The sequence below is a fragment of the Cyprinodon variegatus genome, unplaced genomic scaffold (genome assembly GCF_000732505.1).
Source record: "Cyprinodon variegatus isolate N-32 unplaced genomic scaffold, C_variegatus-1.0 Scaffold567, whole genome shotgun sequence".
Taxonomy (NCBI): domain Eukaryota; kingdom Metazoa; phylum Chordata; class Actinopteri; order Cyprinodontiformes; family Cyprinodontidae; genus Cyprinodon; species Cyprinodon variegatus.
Genome location: NW_015151020.1, coordinates 126160 through 145182, shown reverse-complemented (window position 1 = coordinate 145182; position 19023 = coordinate 126160). Strand labels below are relative to the sequence as shown.

The following is a 19023-nucleotide window of genomic DNA, read 5'->3' as shown; positions in this document are numbered from 1 at the left end:
AATTGATTGCACAAGCTGAAGGGTTAATTATGGTTCTTTTATTTAACAACAAACAAAAAATTATCCATAGACCAATCAATAAATGCGAGTCTATCTTTTTCGACCACATAACAGGTGAATTTACATACAGTATGTGTGTGAGTTCAAATTGGTGAAAAGGGCAGTAGTGTAAAGCACTTTAAGAGACTGATAAAACCAAAACTCCATTCTGTTAAGTGTGTGGAGAATGCATGTGTTGTAAATTAGTGCTAAATTAATAAACTGAATTGCATTAAAACTGATTTATCAATCCGATTTGCTGGTCATAAAACTCAAACGCTATAAATCTATCTCAAATAAATAAATAGTTTTTGTTTCAGTTTTGGGTTAGAACAAAACTGTTTTTTATTTGTCTTCTTTTATGTGACCATGTCTAAAAAAATTTCTGTTTGGCCACAATAAAAATTATAACAATCATGATGCAGAAATTATAATTATGTCCAGGTATCCAGGTGCGGTTTTGCTTCAATTCTTCATATTACAAGGATTGTTGGTCTGATATGATTTGCCATTTTAATTGAAGAGTAATATATTTTTTCTATTATGTTGGCTAAGAATGCAACAAGCTTGACCCCAGATATATTCCCAATTGAACATTAAAACAAGTGCCTTAAATGTTCATCTAGTGAACTTTGATGTCAAGAAAAAGGTTTTTATGACCCTTAAACTCTATATTGGTCATTGAGCACAAAGAGTTTAATTAAACCTTTATGGTTTAAAGGCTGACCAGAGTTGTACATGTAATGTCAGGTAATGAGAGAAATTTCCTTAATAGTCAACAGGCTTCTACTGCTCTTTCTTTGAGATATTTTACCCGTCTTTCAAAAGCTTTATTATTTCTGAGAAAGGGTTAGGGCAATCAGGCTAATCAGGTCAGGAGTTGGCCTTAGAGATATTTTTTTTCAACCTTTACTATGCAGATTTAACTGCAGGTGGTTTTGCAACTATTCACACCATGAGACATCAGACTACAACAATCAAACTATGGCAAAGTTAGAGGACAGGTTTAGATGGTGGTTTTAGAAAAAGACCCAAGCATTGAGCCAAGTGAAGGGTATGCGGCCTGTGTGTGTGACCTAAAAAATCCCATGATTAACCACCAATAATGTTTTTTATTTGACTACAGCTGAATAGCCTTTCACTCTAAACCACTGCAGAGCTACAGAAGGTTTATTGAGAGGTTTTTAAAAGAGATGGGAAGTCTGTTTGAGTATTAAGGATTGTTATGGCTTGTATTATTTAATAATCTGCATGTATATGTTTTAAAGTACAGAGGTTTTGTTTTGTTCAGATGGCAAAGGTAGGAAATGTGAAAAGAGCACAAATCCAATTACATGTTCAACATAAAACAGCAAGTATACACTAACTTGCCTTAATTCTGCAATATGTCTATATCTAGATACTATATTAAACACTTTCAAACTTGTGAGTTTGATAAGTAACATCTAAGTCAGAATATGATCTCCTGCATTTGTTAAACAAGTAATTTAAGCCTCAGATATGTCTTTTTCTAAGCAGTAAAGAAACTTGGATAGTGTTGTTTTTTATATTTATGATCTCTTGTTCTCTCTTTTTCTCTCTCTCGTTTTAGTTTTGGGCCACTGAAATTAGTTTTTTTGCCATTTGGTATTTGCCATTTTTTATGTTCAACTATGGTATGGCAAGAAGTTTGACTATATCCTACCAACAATGTGGGGAACTAAGTAAGAATAACATGCTTTCTTGAGAAAATGTTCTCCAGAAATCGATTCAATGGACAACATGGTGCTGGAGTTTCTCCTAAAGGCGGCGCAAAATCCAAAACTCATCCACCTAAAAAGAGAGCTCCAAATCCAAAAGTAGCATTGGTCATTCGTGGCAAAATTCATCGTCTTTTGCAAGGTTCTGCAGATCACCATGTCCCTGATTCCCACCTTTATTATCCAGGCAATGAACAGGAAGAGGAGGAGGTGGAAGCACCTGACAATAGAAAAGAGCTCAGAAGTATTTATCCGAAGGTTACCCCAAGGTCTGAGGCTTTCACAACAAAAGGTTCAATCATTAAAAGACATGAAGTTGTATCAGGCCCACCCTGTGTAGGAGAAATGGAACTGAACAGAGAGGGGTGCATAAGATTACCTGGCACTTTACAACATAAAAGCTCCAGATCCCAGAGAAATCAAAAACGCATATCTTTTGAAAGTGGTCTTCGGGAACCTCCAGAGCACAACCAACCTGTCCCACTATACACACCAGTTAGCCCAGACATGAATGGAACAAAGTTTGTATCAAGAACCCAAGAATATTCATCACCTCGCATTCGACCCAAAAGACCATATTCCGCTGGTGACTGTGTGGACTTCAACAGAGCTCTACCAAATACCCTTCTGGAAGAGGATGAAGATAGAGAAGAGGCTTCAAGTGCCATCATTGACCATATTCTGAAGGAGCTAAGGGGCATCAATAAGATCCAGGAAGAAATCTCAGACCTCAGGGATTATCTGACCTCAGTGCGGGGCTCAGTTGAGGAAGTGTCCTCGTGTGTAGATGCCGTACTATTGGAAATCGAGGGCATCCGTTCTTGCAACAAAAGCAGTTCAGCTACATGGTCGGGGAGTAAAGATGGACAATCCACACGTAGAAGGCCTGCCAGTGCCTATGGTAGTTTAGGGAGTCCATTAGCAAAGTTGGATCTTGACTGTTTTCTGCCAGGGTATGAGCCCCAAAATATACATGGGGTACTAGTGCCAACAAGGCTAGAAGGGTCTAAGGTGTCCCACAGGGTTTCAACAGATGATCATCAGGAACTGGAGGAACCTGATGATACTTCGGATCATAGTTCAGATATACCAGAAGGTGCAACTGCAAGAAATCTTAGCTTAAACTTTCTTGAACATGGGGATGTCCAAGACTTTCCAAGCACTAGCTCTTTGTCTTCTGGTCATAGTTCTAAGTCTGACTATGACTTTGAAAGACAATTATCTAGTTATGAAAGAAAGGACCCAAGAGTTGGTGCAGAGGAAGAATGGACTAACACCATACCCAGACGTAGTGTTAGTAGGCAGTCTAAGTGGCACAAGGATAGCACTTACCTCAGGGATAGGGGTCTAGAGAAGAAAAGCAGCAAGAGCTCTCATTTTTGTGAAGGAACTGAAAACTGGGATCACTACAGAGGAGCAGGAGGATATAGTGCACCGCTACAGACATTCACAGAATGCTCAGAACATATTTCTATTAGCTCTGGAAAGCATTATAACTCACCTCCCAGAACTTCCAGCAGGAAGGAGCGGGAGTCATGGATGAGACGTCCTCAGAGTCAGCCCAGGAGTCACAATCCAACCGTTAACAGCTTTGGCAACTCCCCTGTTGGATACGACTATTCTGCTGATCTTTCCTACCCTCAAAGTTCAGGATACCATTCAATTGAGGTTAATGATGGAGAAACAGAGGAATTTGAGTTTGATCAAACAAATAAGTTGACCTTCAGAACAAACAGTGAAACTGAAACCCATCTAGCCTATGACGAGAATTCTGCTGGGACCTGGACAGAGAGACCTTCAGATATCCAAGAAGATGTAGTTGTAAGATCCTACAGAAGTCAAAGTTGGGAAAACCAACTCTCTGATTCTGGTTATACTGATGTCCAACCTGGAAGTTTAACTGTAAAACGCATAGGAAAAGCTGTACTTGATTTTAGGTCTGCTTTACGTGGTGCTCTGCGAAAGGTTGAAGGACCTGTAGGAACAAATTCTGGAGACCTACTAGACTTTGAATTAGCAATGCCTTCTGACCTTCCTACAAGTGAGCTGTCTTTGAAACTTTCATCCACCCAGGGACATATAGAAAAAAATCTATTCCATGAAAATGATGTTGGTTCTGCTCGTACTTTTGGTGATCTGTCTAAAAACAATAGTATTGAAAAGTCTAATGATGATTCTGTAAAGCCTGTAGTTGATAAAATCAGCAAAAGCCTTGAGTCCCTAGATTCTGGCCAAAATCCTCCTCATTTGAGCAAGATTTCCTCAAGCTTTGAAGAAACTTCCATGGGTCCTGACAGTCTTGTCAATACTACTCCAACACCTGATGGCCTTACAAAATTAACAGGAGAGAGCATTTCTGAAAAAACTTTAAAAGGACCTGAGGATGTGAATGAGAAAGAACAGGTTTCCCAGTGCACCACTGAAGAATCCTTGTCGGCCTCATTTCAGGCTGATGAGCATGTAGCATTGCAAAAAGTGTTTTCCACAGAGGAACCACAAAAGCATGTCACTGACATTACTGGAGGCTTGGAGGTACAACCAGTGGGAGATGAAGCAGCGTCATCAACAGAGACCCCCCAAATCGATGAACGCAAGCTGAAATGTCTGAGGAGCTTTCAGCAGATTCTGAGAGAGAAGAGGGAAACCAGACGCAACCTTGTCAGTATGACTATGTCCACCTTCTCCCAGGAAGAGATGGAACAAGGTAGCAATTACTTTACATTTTGATCATCCAATCCATGATTGGTATTAGACATGTAATAAAGTATAATATCTATCTATCTATCTATCTATCTATCTATCTATCTATCTATCTATCTATCTATCTATCTATCTATCTATCTATCTATCTATCTATCTATCTATATAGATATATAGTAACCAATCTCCTTGAACTTTTGCTTATTAGTTTGATTGATCTAAACTATATATTATAAAGTGCATTGCATCCAAGCTGTCTTTTGTAACTGCAACATTTCACATAATGACATTGACTATTACAGTTTCATATATAAGGCAGTTCTATATTAAACCACCCAATATTTTGCATCAAAGCAGCAGGACTTTCATTTCAATTTTTGCTGTTGGTCCTAAATCATATTTATGTTTTTTTTTGGCCTTTGAAAGTCTTTCTTTGGACTTTGATAAGTAGCTCACCAAAATCATTTTAGTCCTGAAAAGGACCACATCATAATCAGTGAGAGGATTGCAAGAAAGAACACAAATGGACAAGAGAAGGACAGACAAACATGCATCAGGCCTAAATACTATAAAAAATAAAGTGTTTTCTGTTTTGTTGTTCTTTTTTTCTTTTACAAAAGAGCGGAAAAATTGGTTGGACTTTTGAATTTGGTTGAATTTTAAATCTTGATTTATTCTTAGGTTAAGGTTTATTTGGACTAAACAGTGAACATTTTTTAAAGAGAAATTAGCAATTAACTATATTTATCTTAACAACAATTGGACAGATAATGAACAAAACCACTATAAGAAATTACAAGAAGGTTCAAGCTAGATGAATAACCAAGAAAAAAGGGTTGGTTTAAAACTTTTGCCAGGTGCTATAAATATATTTAGTGTTTCCTGTCCTCTGATAGACTGTTATTCCTATTTTTGACAACTCGTTGATCTTTTCTATCAGGTTTGTTTTTACTGACAAAGACCCTCTTTCCGTTTGATCACACAAAGGTGATTGCTTTTTATCTGAACTTCTCTTGTGAGCACATATCAACTGCCACTCAGAACTCCCTTACTCCTCTGCAAGGCATCAGCATGATCCATTTGCAGAATTAGAAAACATTAATTATCTCCTCTGAAAGTGAGTGGGACATCAAAGACTAGGACTGGAAGGAAATATTAGGAGATATTTTCATGATTAATTATACATGTTAATCAAACATTTACGACCTAGGAACCCATCTATTGAAAAACTCAGTAGTGGTGCTGCTTTTAAACTTTAATCTTGTTGAAACAATGCACGAGCACATGGCTTGATATTTAACTCAGTTAATCAAGATGGTAAATGAATGTTTTTGTCTTCCTATCTGTTTCTGTCATTTTTTTCTTTTGCTGTTTTACAGATGGGAGTCAAGATGGAGATCAGGTCACCTTTAATCAAACCTTCAACCATTTACTCTCTTTTCTGTGGATATTTTTGACCTTATTGTAGTCCTTTGGTTCTGTAATTGTTGTTGCTTTTTTTACACTGATCCAGGTAGTGCCACGATAATGCTGACTTGTTTTTAAAAGTAGTGTGATGGACACAGTATTGTCCAAAAAAGTATTATTATTAGGTGTAATACTCTAATGTTGTTATTGTCTCCCTCATATTATTTCTTCTTGCTGTCAGAAAAAACACAATAAATAGTCCCAAAGAATTAATGATCTCTTTGGCATGCAGAACCGAAACTCAGCCAACACAATTTAGTCTCAATCTATTCCTCTTGTTACTTGCTCCACTCTATATTTTTCATCTTATACCTCTTCGTTTGCATGGTCTTTTGTCTTAAAATCAGACTTACAGCCTTACCCCAATTAATGCTCGACCTATGACATCTCATTTTAGAGCCAAGGGCAGGCCGCTGACCCCAGCAAGCAGCCGTGGGCCAAGCCCGGGTCTGTACAGCCTTTATGTGGGATTGATTGATTATAATAAGTGAAGTTTATTCTGTTTTTACATTTTCTTTGTGTTATTTCTTTGTTAAAGGGCAAACACACCATTTGGCATTGACAGCATGCCAGACCTCCGCAAGAGGAGGCCTATTCCTCTTGTTAGTGAATTGGTGAGTAATCCAATCAATACATTTTTTTAACTGCCTTTGACTGTCTTGAAATTCACTGAACAATACCAATTTACAGTTAAATCTGTACTCACAGGATATGTTATTTGAAGATTTACCAAACAGAAAAGTAACATTCAAAATTTTAGAAAAGCGAAAATGTTTTCAACTAAAACTCATTTATTTTATCCATTTGTTTGTTTCATTTATTTCTACAAATTAAAGCAACAGCAGCTGAAACACAGCTGAATCAATTTTGTGTTAACCCTATCTCACCATGTATTTGAGGTCCCCGCTGTTAAAATTGTTGCATGCAATGTCTCCATTCAGCTATGAGCACTTTGTTTTAATTAATAAAACATTTTACTCAAAAATAAGATAATATTTAAGATGAGGAACAGGTACATGCTCACTTATAGGCTCTGTAATGGGAGGCATACACAGACTGTTTCTCGTCAATTTGATCTAATTAGACTAACATAACATAATTAAATGCTGAGCAGAATGACTACCATACTCCCTTAATATAATTTAAACAGGCAAGCAATAATTTTAAGCAACTACATATTATTAAAGTGTTAGATGATATCTGTGCATTTCTATGTAGGAACTAATCATAGATACTCCCATACAGTAATAATAACACTCTCAGGGTACCTTATTGATCCGTTAGGAGAAGAAAGAGGGTAATTGAACACAACTGCAACTTTACATTAGGACCAGTTGTTTGGGGATTATTTTACAAGCTTTAAAAAAGTGTTAAAGTTACAATAAACTTGTCAGAATAAAAATAATAAACTATATACTATACAAACTGGACTTTGACGTTTGTTTGTACTAGTCTTAATTCAGATACAATAACAATGTTATAACAACTACATATCCACACTCCATGAATAAGTGTCAAAGGAAATGTAACTTGTGTTTGTTTTTTTCTTGATTTTTTTTTTTTTATTTATATGAAAAAAAAACAGACTTTTAGACTTATATTATGTGACCTCTGCTGAAATTGATTTGCTCAGTATATTGATTTCTTAAAGTCAATAAAAAATAAATAAAACAAAATGTCAAGACTAAAGTGTGACTCTGACATCTCTTTCCTTCTTGCTTCCTCTCTCTGCCCATGTTGCCTCTCCCTGGATGTGGCTGCTCAGGCTATGGTGAGTAAAAGATGAGCAAGATTTTATTTGCTATGTCTGCTGTTTGAAATGATTTGGTCTGAAATTCCCTGACAGCCCCCGAGTGGAATAAGGGATTTCAGTCTGCTAGCTGTAGAAATTTATTTTATATGGGGAATACATACCTATAAACAAACACACCAACCAGCTGTGTATTTGTGATGGTTAGTAAAAATTCTTCAAACTTTATTGTATAGATACCCAAGATGACATGAAGGTGGGGCTTTTTAGATTGTTTTAAGAAATGCTTTGATTAACTTAATGTGCCTCCAATCATTAGTAACGGGAGTTCTAACAAAGCATAACACTCTGTCTGAATAAATACTGATATATTTCTTATAGTATACTGTACCTCTAAACCATCACCACCTGATTTTAATATAGGAAAAGGACCCAAGAAATTGATTAATATACACTAAATTTCAGGTTAATTATAAAAGAATACGAGTTTAATTAATACAGTCAGTAGAATCAGAATTGCCGATGTGACAGGATGACAATGTTGAATGTAAATATTAAATTACATTCATTAGTTTTTCTAGTCAGTATGACTATTTTTCTATATTTCTATTGTGCCAATTCACAACACAAGTAATCTTAAGGCACTTTACAGAGACAGTTAAACTAGATCATACAGTCAGATTTGTTCAAAGTTTTCAATCTAAGGAAAACCAGCTCATTGCATTGACTAATGGACTTCCCAGCAATCCGTCAAAAGCATGCAGGTAGCGGCAGTGGAGATGAACACTCCCTTTTGACAGGAAGAAACCTGCAGCAGAACCAGGCTCAGGACTGAATAACAGGCCAAGCTCCAACATCTATAAACAAAGGCATTGATGGCAGGAGCAAATCTGATTTTTCTCGCCAGGATAGTGTCACAGCCACATTGGAAAAGACCAGATGAAGCTACTATGATGGGGAAAAGACCAGAAAGAACTTAAAGTTATGGGTGGAACTAAGAAGTACCTCAGATTGAGAGAATAGACAGAATGAAGCAGAATGATGAAAAGGGGTCCTTTTGTCCTCCAGCAGTCTAATCCTATAGCAGCATAACTATAGCGATAGCTCAGGATAACCCGAGCCACTCTTACCATACGCTTTACCATAAGGAAAGCTTTAAGCCTACCGTTAAAAGTAGACAGGGTGTCTGTCTCACAGACTAAAACTAGTAGTTGGTTCCACAAGAGAGGAGCCTGATAACTAAAAGATCTGCCTACCATTCTACTTTTAGAAATTCTAGAAACCACTAGTAAACCAGCAAAATATGTGCAAAGTGCTCTGTTACTGTAGGTACAACTGGATCTCTGATATAACATGTATGTTAGAAGGGGGATTTTAGATTTGATTCTATGTTTAACTGGAAGCCAATTAAGAGAAGCTAGGATAGGATACCAAGGATAGGATTTTAATTTCCATCAGAACTCTGGCTGCAGCATTTTGGATCAGCTGAAGGCTTTTAACTACAGTTTGTGGACTTTCTGATAGTAAATAATTACAATAGTCCAGCAAGTAACAATTGCATGGACTAGTTTCTCAGCATCACCCCTTGATAATTTCTGAATATTTCTTATTTTTTTCAATATTTCGGTGATGAAAGAAGGAAATTCTTGAAGCCTCTTTAATATGGGATTTAAATGACAGGTCCTGATCAAAAATAACAACAATGTTTTTTACTCTATTACCTGATACCAATTTAATGTCATTCAGATGAAGTCACTGACTAATCAGCTTTTTTCCAAGACAATAGCTTCTCTTTTGTCTGCATTCAGGAGCAGAAAGTTAAGAATCGTCCAGGTTTTTATGTCTTCAAGATATGCCTGTAAATGGGTTAGCTTCATCTAGATTTATAGACAGATATAGCTGAATATGACAAGAAAAACATATGGTTAACTTAAGAAATGTTTTTCTCACGTGAATTACATAAAGGGAAAAAATCTAACTGTTTGAATACAGTTGGATGATTTGGGGTTAAACTAATTTATCTAAATAGAAAAAAGTGGAACAAATATTTGGTATCCCTAGTATAAAAGCTACTTTTAATCCATCCATCCATCCATCCATCCATCCATCCATCCATCCATCCATCCATCCATCCATCCATCCATCCATCCATCCATCCAGGTTAGCCACTGACCGACTGAATACTATTGAAGAAATATGGAGTTACAATTTCAACTAAATTAATTATGATTTATTACCTTAACTATGGTCTTTACATTAGATAATTCAATTTTAAAGTGTGGGTTTTTTTTTTTCTGGTATTGCACTACAGCGTTAGAAGACATTCCTATTTTCAGGCTGTTTACATGTGATTATTAGGGCTATGTGTTAAAGCTATACAAATGCGCATTTATCTCAGACTTAGTTACTCAGATGTGTCTCTTAATTAAACTAAATGCAACCAATTAACTGTTGAACCTGTTTCATTATAGTAAAGCCTCATTACGTTTCTAAAGTAGAAACTACTTATTATGATCTAATGGGTCACAAAGCAGTTTATTTTAATGGTTACTGACAGCTTATGTTGTTGGGTTTAAAAGAAGCAGAGAAGCATCTGAAGGATTTTTCACAGGTGTGACGCTCAATCAGAGAGATGTTGCAGCATGAGAACTGATTTTAAGCTTCCACATTTTCCTCATGTTGATATATAAAACTTTCAAGATATATAAAGAAAATCTCCCTGGATCCTGCCCAAACCCCCTGTGCCTCAAGCTCATCCAAACCGTCTCTAAACTCAACATTAAACATTTTACTATAAACCTTAACAAATATTACTAAACTGTTGGAAAGCTGTTACAATGGTTTTTACATGTTTCCATTTTAGTATACGTGTATGATTTCATAGGGATATGTTATTTAGTTGTTCTTATTTTAGAAGTATTAGGATTCTAAATTAACATTTCTTTGCATGTTAAAAGACAAAAAAGGCAAAGACAAAAGGAGAACAGATGTGTCTATTTGTGATATCTCCTTCAAACTTTAAAATGAGCAGACATGAAAACAAAACATTTTTTATTCTTTCATTTTTTTCTACTTTGATAGTTTGTGGCTGTGAGTTCCTGATTTCTTGCTTTCCTTTTTTTCCAGACTATCATTCAGTCCAGAAAAGCCGGACTCACTCACTCTTTGGCCACTCGGACCTCACTAAAGGATGAAGAGCTTGTGAGTATCTTGATGCCTACAGCTATCACAACTTATTCAGGTACTTTTGTTTAGTATTCTTCTTTTGGATTGTGCTCCTGCTGTCACATTGTTAGCTGTTTGTTGGAAATGGCTGATGTTCCACAACATCAGCTTCATGAAAGGTGTGCCTTCCTGATTTTAATAGCTGGCTCTGTGCTGAAAGTGCTGTTATTTATCAATTCTTATTGATAATTACATTTTATATAGGGAAAAACATTGATAATTTTGGTGCACAAAGTAAGTTATAGTTAATGAAGAGCAGCTACAAGAGTTTGAGGACTAAAACTGGAAATAGTTTAGGGAGCACCTAACCATAATAAAAAAAGATATTTTTTTCAATGCTTCCTGGTTTCTGGTAAATATAGACTTAGTTAACCTCCTATTTAATTTCTTAGTTTCATAACATAAATAAATAGTGCAAATCGCTACCAAGGTTTTAATTGTTTTCAATTAACTGATTCTACTTGGCTTTTTTTCTCCATTTCTTGTCCTCTTGAGTTGACTTGTTGCTTGTTCTTATTAGCCCTCTGTTCTATATTTTTCTGCCAGATAATGTCAGCTTCTGTTTTTTGGGGATAGAGTATCGATGGCAACTCATTAATTTGCCCCATAACTTCCATCCGACATGCCATTTTCCGCTTATTCCTGCCTATTTTCATCAGTCATTGAGCGAGAGGCGGAATAAAACCTGGACAGATGCCCCTCCATAAGGCAACACAGAACAAACAACCATACACACTTTCTTTCTTTCTATTGACTTCCATTAATTTCCTAACCCTACACCTACACCTAACCCTAACCGTGACCCTTACCCTAACCCTAACCATTACGGACTCATACCTAACCCTAAATAAAACATCAGTCTACTGCTTGCAGGTGTCATACTGCATATTAGTTTGTTGAATTCTGTGCATCCTCAATCCTAACATCATTTTAAAAATGTTTAGCATTTGGTGATTCAATGCTTTAGAGATGGTGGTCCCAACTACTAAAGATCCTAGTTAGAACTGGACATTTGACTGCATTTGATGACAATAGAATAAAAAAAGTTAATAGAGTGACTCGCTTTATTCCTGTTATATTTAGGGAAAGGAAATATAAACTTTCTCACAAGACAGTATTTGAGGCCATTAAAAAAATAACCTTGAATCCAAGCATGTCTTTAGCTTTGTGATCAGTGCAGTGATGACCAGAAGAAAATCAGCAATTGCAATGTTGTTAAAACCAAATTTGTTCTTGTGAATTTTGGCAAAAGGTAATACAAAAAAAGGAAAAAAGTCCTATGGTGTACATCAGCCCAAAAATATCTAAATGTCTCCATTCCAAATACCTTTATACTCAGCAAATACTTGCTGTACACCAAAGACATTACACTGAAAAGAAATACACAAGTAAACTCTTCCCTTTGATTTTTTATCACAATTTTGCAGAGGTTGTTTAAAACATATACAGATTTGGCAAAACTTGCAAGCATTAAAGGATTATGCACATTACCATCTTTCAACAATGCTGTTCTTGGAGGCTTTTTGGACTGTTGCTTCAAAACGCCTGAAGGGAGTACAATAAAACCTTTTGGTTCAGTAAAGATTAGTATGAAAGAACTGTTTGTATCAAAATTTTAACTTCCACAAGCCCTATAGAGCCCTATAGTTAAGGCATAGTTTATAGAACAAGCACAGCCAAAACTGTAAATAAATCACCAAGCCGACTACTGGCATATCAATGTCTTTCACACTGTTCAGTTTAAGTTTTATGATTTTCTTAAGAACTTTTTTCACACCATCAGAAATATTTAGAAACATTTGTTTTCCTGGGCACATGGACAGTTTATAATGCAGCTCTAAAATGTATGTTATTCCAGAGAGCTGAGTTTCTCTGATTACCTACAATTTATAGATTGACTTTTTACTTGAGAATTTTCGATGAGAGATCTTCCTATAACCTGTCAGATCTCCTGCATAGTACACTGCATATATAAATAAAAACTAGACTGTTGCTACCTCACAGTGAAGATTTTACACAGAATAAACCTGTATATCAGTGGCTCAGTCTTTGGTCCAAAATTCTGGTCAGAGGAGCAGCAGAAAATGTTTCCTGATTATTTTTCAAGGCAGTTGTGCAAATTTAGAAAATAAATCATGTTTAAAAAGGAGTTACCTTAACTGGATCTTAGCTCTCTTCTTGGTGACTGTAAACTCTGTGCATACTTGATAAAGCTTGGCTTCAAATGGAGGGGTTTGTTCATCTTGTGGAGATGCTTTCTTTTCCAACTCTCCTGATTCATCAGAGAATGGCAGTTTTTACTTCACCAGAGCAGATATAGCAAGCTGAGGCCAACAATAACATTGAATGAGTCTTTTACACACCACCTGGTTTCCCAAATAAAACAACTGGCACTCAAACTATTCTCCAAACTCCATTTTGTCTCCAATATAAACGCAGAACCAGTTATTTTTGTTTTATTTACAAATCCGTGGCACAAATGTTTTTTTTTTCTCATCTTCTCTTTAGATTTCTATTTTGTCTGTCTCTGAATTCTACTAAACTTTGTTTATGTAAATCTTTATAGATGCAGAGTTTCCAAGTTCTCTGTAGCTAAAATATCTCGTATAAAAACATAATCTAGACTCAAAAATACTGATAAAAAGTTAAATTAGCAAAGATAATCAATTAAAACTGAAACATTATCAGGATTCAAAGGCTATGAGAAGTTAAGATATCTGCTGTTTGAAGAGTCATCATTTTTAGTGTCAATCCTTCTGAGCTTTGTGATTTGGCTTCTGTTTTTCCACCTGCTGCCAGCAGGTTCCCAGTGGAGTTGCTAATGTCGGAGGTTTCGTAACCAAAGGTGCAAGCTGTTCACTGCTCTGATTTTTGAGCCACTTGATCAGGTTCTCTTTGTGACTCTGTGCCCAGTCCTGCTGGAAGATCCCCAGATTTTCCTGAGATTGTTTGAAGAGATTTCTGGTGGAGGAGATTTTTAATCTCACTGTTTATTCTGCTATTTACTGTGCAGTGTTCTTCTGTAGGAGTGAGACAAAGCCTCTTAGATAAGAAGCATCCAACAACCTTTATTTTATCAGGGTGCTTCGCTGTTGACACCATAATTAATGGTAGATCTCAACCTTTCTTACTCAGTCAAATCTTTTACCAGCTATAGATTTCAAAATGTGGATCCATTGTAGGGAATTTTTTTTTCACCAGCTATCGATCCATATACTTTATTAAAAAATCTATGTCTGTCCTTTATATTTTTCTGAGACAGTAGAGTATTTGTTGCTGCCCTTCTTGCCACAGGGCCGATGTCGATAAATCCTCATCTCACTGCGTGAGACAGACTAACAACCACCTGCTTCCAATCCTCAGTGAACCCTGTACTTGTGGCAGGTATGCTCTTTAGCACCTTCATCTGTAGGAGACTGACTCTCTTGGGTCATTAAACCTTCCTCTGCAGCTGACCTTTCACTCTGAGGTTCTTGGTTGTTCAGAGCACTGTTCATTCAGCTGCACTATCCTTAGCAGCAGTTTTCTGCATGTGAGTCCATTTTTTTTTTTGCAAAGCAATGGTAGCTGCACATGTTTCTTCAAGGTAACCATTACAAGCAGCAGAAGACAAGGATTTGAAGCACATTTATTTCCTTCTAAAGTCTGCTAATTTTAATGATAGACCAATTCCAAAGCTTATTATCCTCATGACTCTACTGTGTTTTTCATTGTACTTTTTAAACAAAAGCTTTTGCAATTAAATGTAATACTTCTACCTACTGTGTAGCATAATCTACAGGCCCTGTTACCAATGTTGTGCTGGTTCATAGCTATAGAACAAGCTTAAAGTTCAGTTCCCACAGTTGAAAATTAACTACCATAGTTAACTAAGTTCACAAATCTATAAATTAAGTAATTGAAGTTCAGTTGGTAAATTAAGTCACAATCCTACACAGCAGAACTTCATATTGACCCTTTAAATGTGTGATCATGGGCGTGCAGGTGGCGCAGTGGTTAGCGCGCACGACCCATGTACGGTGGCCTTAGTTCTTGACGCGGGCGACCTGGTTTTGAATCTGGCCTGTGGTCCTTTCCCGCATGTCTCTCCCACTCTCTTATACCCCCTTTCCTGTCAGCCTACTGTTAAAAAAACGAGCCACTAGTGCTGTAAAAACAACAACAAAAAAACAATGTGTGATCATAATATATAGAAATAAATGAAAAATATTCGATACAGTCAATATATACTTCAGGTACAGTGAAGCCTTTATTTAGCCAAATTACATAGAACCTCAGAAACAAACAGTTACATTCAGGTGTTCTGTATCAAAAATGATTTTATACGTTCTTCATTCAGTAGCAGATATTTCCCAAGATAGCTCGGAGGCTTTAACTTGATGTGTCGCTTAAAATTTTAAGTGGACGTGGCTGATGTGTGGACTTTAGTTTGTTTATTTCCAATGGGAATTAACGAAAACATGAGTTTTTTTTTTCTGTCCAAGACTTCCTTTGTTAGTTCATAAAATTCTGCCAAGTGCTCTGCTAACCTGGCATCAGAAATACCAGTAGATGAGTCTAAATCATGCAGACTAGTACTAGCAGTAGACATGCTGGTCTGTAGTGCTGTTTAATAATAAGTGCTGTCAAACCTGACGTTATCCAATAAAAAAAGGGTTATCAATAAAAGGTGAACATGAGCTGTGTGCATGGCTCATTATTCTCAGAGTGAACTTTTATTAATTCAAAACTGATGTGTTCAGTTCACCGTTGACTAAAAATATGCACATATTCAGTGAATGTCGTTCATTGAACATTTTTACGCACAATACTACCTGTTACTTAAAAGTTGTAGTAGGAACATGACAAAATAAAGAAGATTGATAGATATGAAATCGTAAGTTATTACAGCCAAAAAACAAGTTTTTGTCCCTGAGCAGATTTTAAGCCCTGCCTCCATTTGAATATTTCCTCATTAACTTTCCTTTTTAATTCCCGCTTTCTGTTTTTTCAGAAAAACCATGTTTATAAGAAGACTTTACAAGCCCTGATCTACCCCATCTCCTGCACCACACCGCACAATTTTGAAGTGTGGACGGCCACCACTCCCACCTACTGCTATGAGTGCGAGGGTCTGCTCTGGGGCATCGCTCGGCAGGGAATGCGCTGTGCCGAGTGTGGGGTTAAAGTTCATGAGAAGTGCCAGGAGCTGCTCAATGCTGACTGTCTGCAGAGTAAGTTTGGTTACCCCATTTTTTTGTCATGCAGAGGATTCATAGAGGGCTGAAAATCCATCAAAACCTATCAAATTTAACAATGTAGAAGGTGCTTAATCTTTTTACACCAAATACAATTGTAAATATTTTCCCTGCATTTTGTTGATGTAGGTAAATACATTTTGTATTTAACTTTGGTAAATGTCCAGAAACTGCTTTGGGGAGATATTTTGAGGCTTCTTATTAAGTGACTTTATTCATCTTCAGGAGCAGCAGAGAAAAGTTCCAAGACTGGAGCAGAAGATCGGACGCACCACATCATCATGGCTATGAGAGATCGGATGAAGATCCGGGAAAGAAACAAGCCGGAGATCTTTGAAGAAATCAGGAAGGTGTTTATCATTTCTAAGATGATTCACGCCCAGCACATGAAGAGTGTCAAGCAGAGCGTACTAGATGGCACCTCCAAATGGTCTGCCAAGATCACCATCACAGGTAAGCCAAAAAAAGTTTCGATATCACAGTAATTGTTAATTAAATGCTTAGGTATTATTTATCTGTTTACTTTGCAGAGGTTTTTAAAAAAAACTTTTTTCAGATCTGGCTGAACTGGGAATCCTATAACCATTGAAAGCATTTGCTTCCATAATGTTTTTTTTCGTAAGCTGTACTTCGACTGTGGTGTTAAAAATATTCCTGCAGGAACTATAAGGAAACAATGTGCTTCAGTCATAGGATATTTAAGAGAATACTTTCTTCATCCCTGCCACACAATTTGGTTTAAATTTTTATGATTTATTTTTTTACATTGTCGAGATCATGAGACATACTGTGAGAAAAATAAGTATTTGAAAAAACTACTATTTTGCAATTTCTCCCTCTTAGAATTCATAAAGGAATCTTAAATGATTTTTGCCCACTCCTCAACACAGTTCTTCTGTAGATCAGTCAGGTTTCTGGGCTGTTGCTGAGAAACATGGAGTTTGAAATCCCTCCAAAGATTCTCTGTTTGGTTTAGGTCTGGAGACTAGCTAGGCCATGCCTGGAGCCACTCCTTGGTTATCCTGGCTGTGTGCTTCGAGTCATTGTCATGTTGGAAGCCAGCCTTGACCAATCTTCAATGCTCTAACTGAGGGAAAGAGGTTGTTCTCATAATCTTGCAATACATGGCTCTGATAATTGTCTCCTTAATACAGTGCTGTCGCTGTGTCCCATGTGCGGAAAAACACCCCCAAAGTACGATGCTACCACCCCCATGCTTGACATTATGGATGGTGTTCTTGGGATGGTACTCATCATTCTTCTTCCTCCAAACACAGTTAGTGGAATTAAGACCAAAAAGTCCAATTAGTGTCTCATCTGACCATATTATTTATTCCCGTGACTCCTCTTTATCATCCAAATGGTCTTTGGCAAACATAAGACGGGCATTGAAATGGGCTGGGGAACCTTCCGTACCATGCATGATTTTAGACCATGATTTCTTAGTGTATTACCAACAGTAACACTGGAAATGGTGATCCCAGCTCCCTTCAGGTGATTGACCAGCTCCTCCTGTTTTTCAGGCTTATGTCTCTCGCAGTGGACATGCACCTACGATGACAATTTCAGACCCCTCCATGATTTCTAAGTAGGAGAACTTGCAAAATAGCAGGGTGTTCAAATACTTATTTTCGTCACTGTATATTAGAAAACATATTCACTGTGTTTACTTTCCTGCCCTGAGTTAATTTTCTCTAAGACTCTTGGCTTTCTGTCTAGTCACCTCAGAGAGCTGTGCACTCCCAGCCTCGATTTCCTACAGTTTAAGTGTGTTTTCTTTTACCTGTGAATTTTAGGTGAGAAATCCTATTAATCTGCCAGTTTTCCTGCAAAGTGCATGACATATCAATCATAACTAGGTCTCACTGAAGATTTTACACGGTGAATAAATCAGTGGCTCAGTTTCTCAACAAAGTTGCTTCTTACAGGAGCAGCAGCACCCTTTTCCTGCTTATTTTTTAAGCCAGTGGTGCAAGTTTAGAATAATATGGAGCAGTTTTTAAGAAATTCTGTCTAATATCGTCTATGGATTGTTAGATTAAAAAAGGAAAAGGAATATCAGATTACATTGGGTCAGAAAACAGGGGAAGCAGAAACACATGGTTACTCCAAATTGTTTAAAAATGGGGGAGCAGCTGCTCCACTTGGTTCCTTATTCAGACTCTCTCCCCTTGTCTGCTACCTGGAGAAAAAAAGGGAAAATCGCCATAGTAACCTGTGACTCACCATTTTTATACTTTTTATAACCCATCCCGGTCGGCCTATAGAGACACTGTAAAAAAAAAAGCTGCATAATACTTTTTCTCTACCGAAAAAATTCAGAGCCTTTTCTGCCAGAAACTGCAACAGCAAAGTGGTAATTGTTTTTTTGTTTTGTGGGTTTTTTAATCTTTTATTTAAAAGTTTGATGAAAGAAGCATGCTTTTTAGGTAAACATTTCACAGAAAATGTTTAGAAAAGCAAATATATTACCACCAATGAAAAGATTGAGCTGTTATTTGTTTCTTTATGGTGTCTACATGTTCAGTTCGGATCCACAAGGGCATGTGGCAACAGGATTTGCTGCTTCATACCCTGTGGGTATTGATAGCACTCATATCTCTGTGTGAAGTCAGTCAAATGATTGAACACAAGACTCCCTTTTGACGCAGTAGGCTTCTGTTGCCTTTATGGGTCCTTTCATCTGTGTGGATGTGAAAATTATAAAAGTCTATCATGGCTGAATATATTAATAATTAGCAATCTATTCCTATTTTAACACTTTTAACGGTCAACTTGGAAAAATAATCGTAAGAAAAGTGCATTTCCTCAAAATTCGAACTTGCATTAACCTCCTTCTGTTATGCTTATTAAAAGTTTGAAAAGA

General features: G+C 36.8%; 1 protein-coding gene across 2 annotated transcripts in view; it reads left to right on the top strand.

Moving 5' to 3' along the window:
- LOC107095723 (protein unc-13 homolog B-like) overlaps positions 1 to 19023 on the top strand; it is a 213717-nt gene that overhangs the window by 120508 nt on the left and 74186 nt on the right. The window contains exons 2-9 of one of the 2 annotated variants that reach the window (XM_015391972.1): positions 1631 to 4482; positions 5858 to 5880; positions 6343 to 6392; positions 6484 to 6559; positions 7711 to 7716; positions 10822 to 10896; positions 15914 to 16133; positions 16383 to 16610. In XM_015391972.1, coding sequence (XP_015247458.1) covers positions 1770 to 4482; positions 5858 to 5880; positions 6343 to 6392; positions 6484 to 6559; positions 7711 to 7716; positions 10822 to 10896; positions 15914 to 16133; positions 16383 to 16610 — 3391 coding nt within the window. In that variant the 5' untranslated portion in view covers positions 1631 to 1769. The remainder of the gene's footprint in view (positions 1 to 1630; positions 4483 to 5857; positions 5881 to 6342; positions 6393 to 6483; positions 6560 to 7710; positions 7717 to 10821; positions 10897 to 15913; positions 16134 to 16382; positions 16611 to 19023) is intronic. The other variant, XM_015391973.1, reaches the window with a different exon arrangement.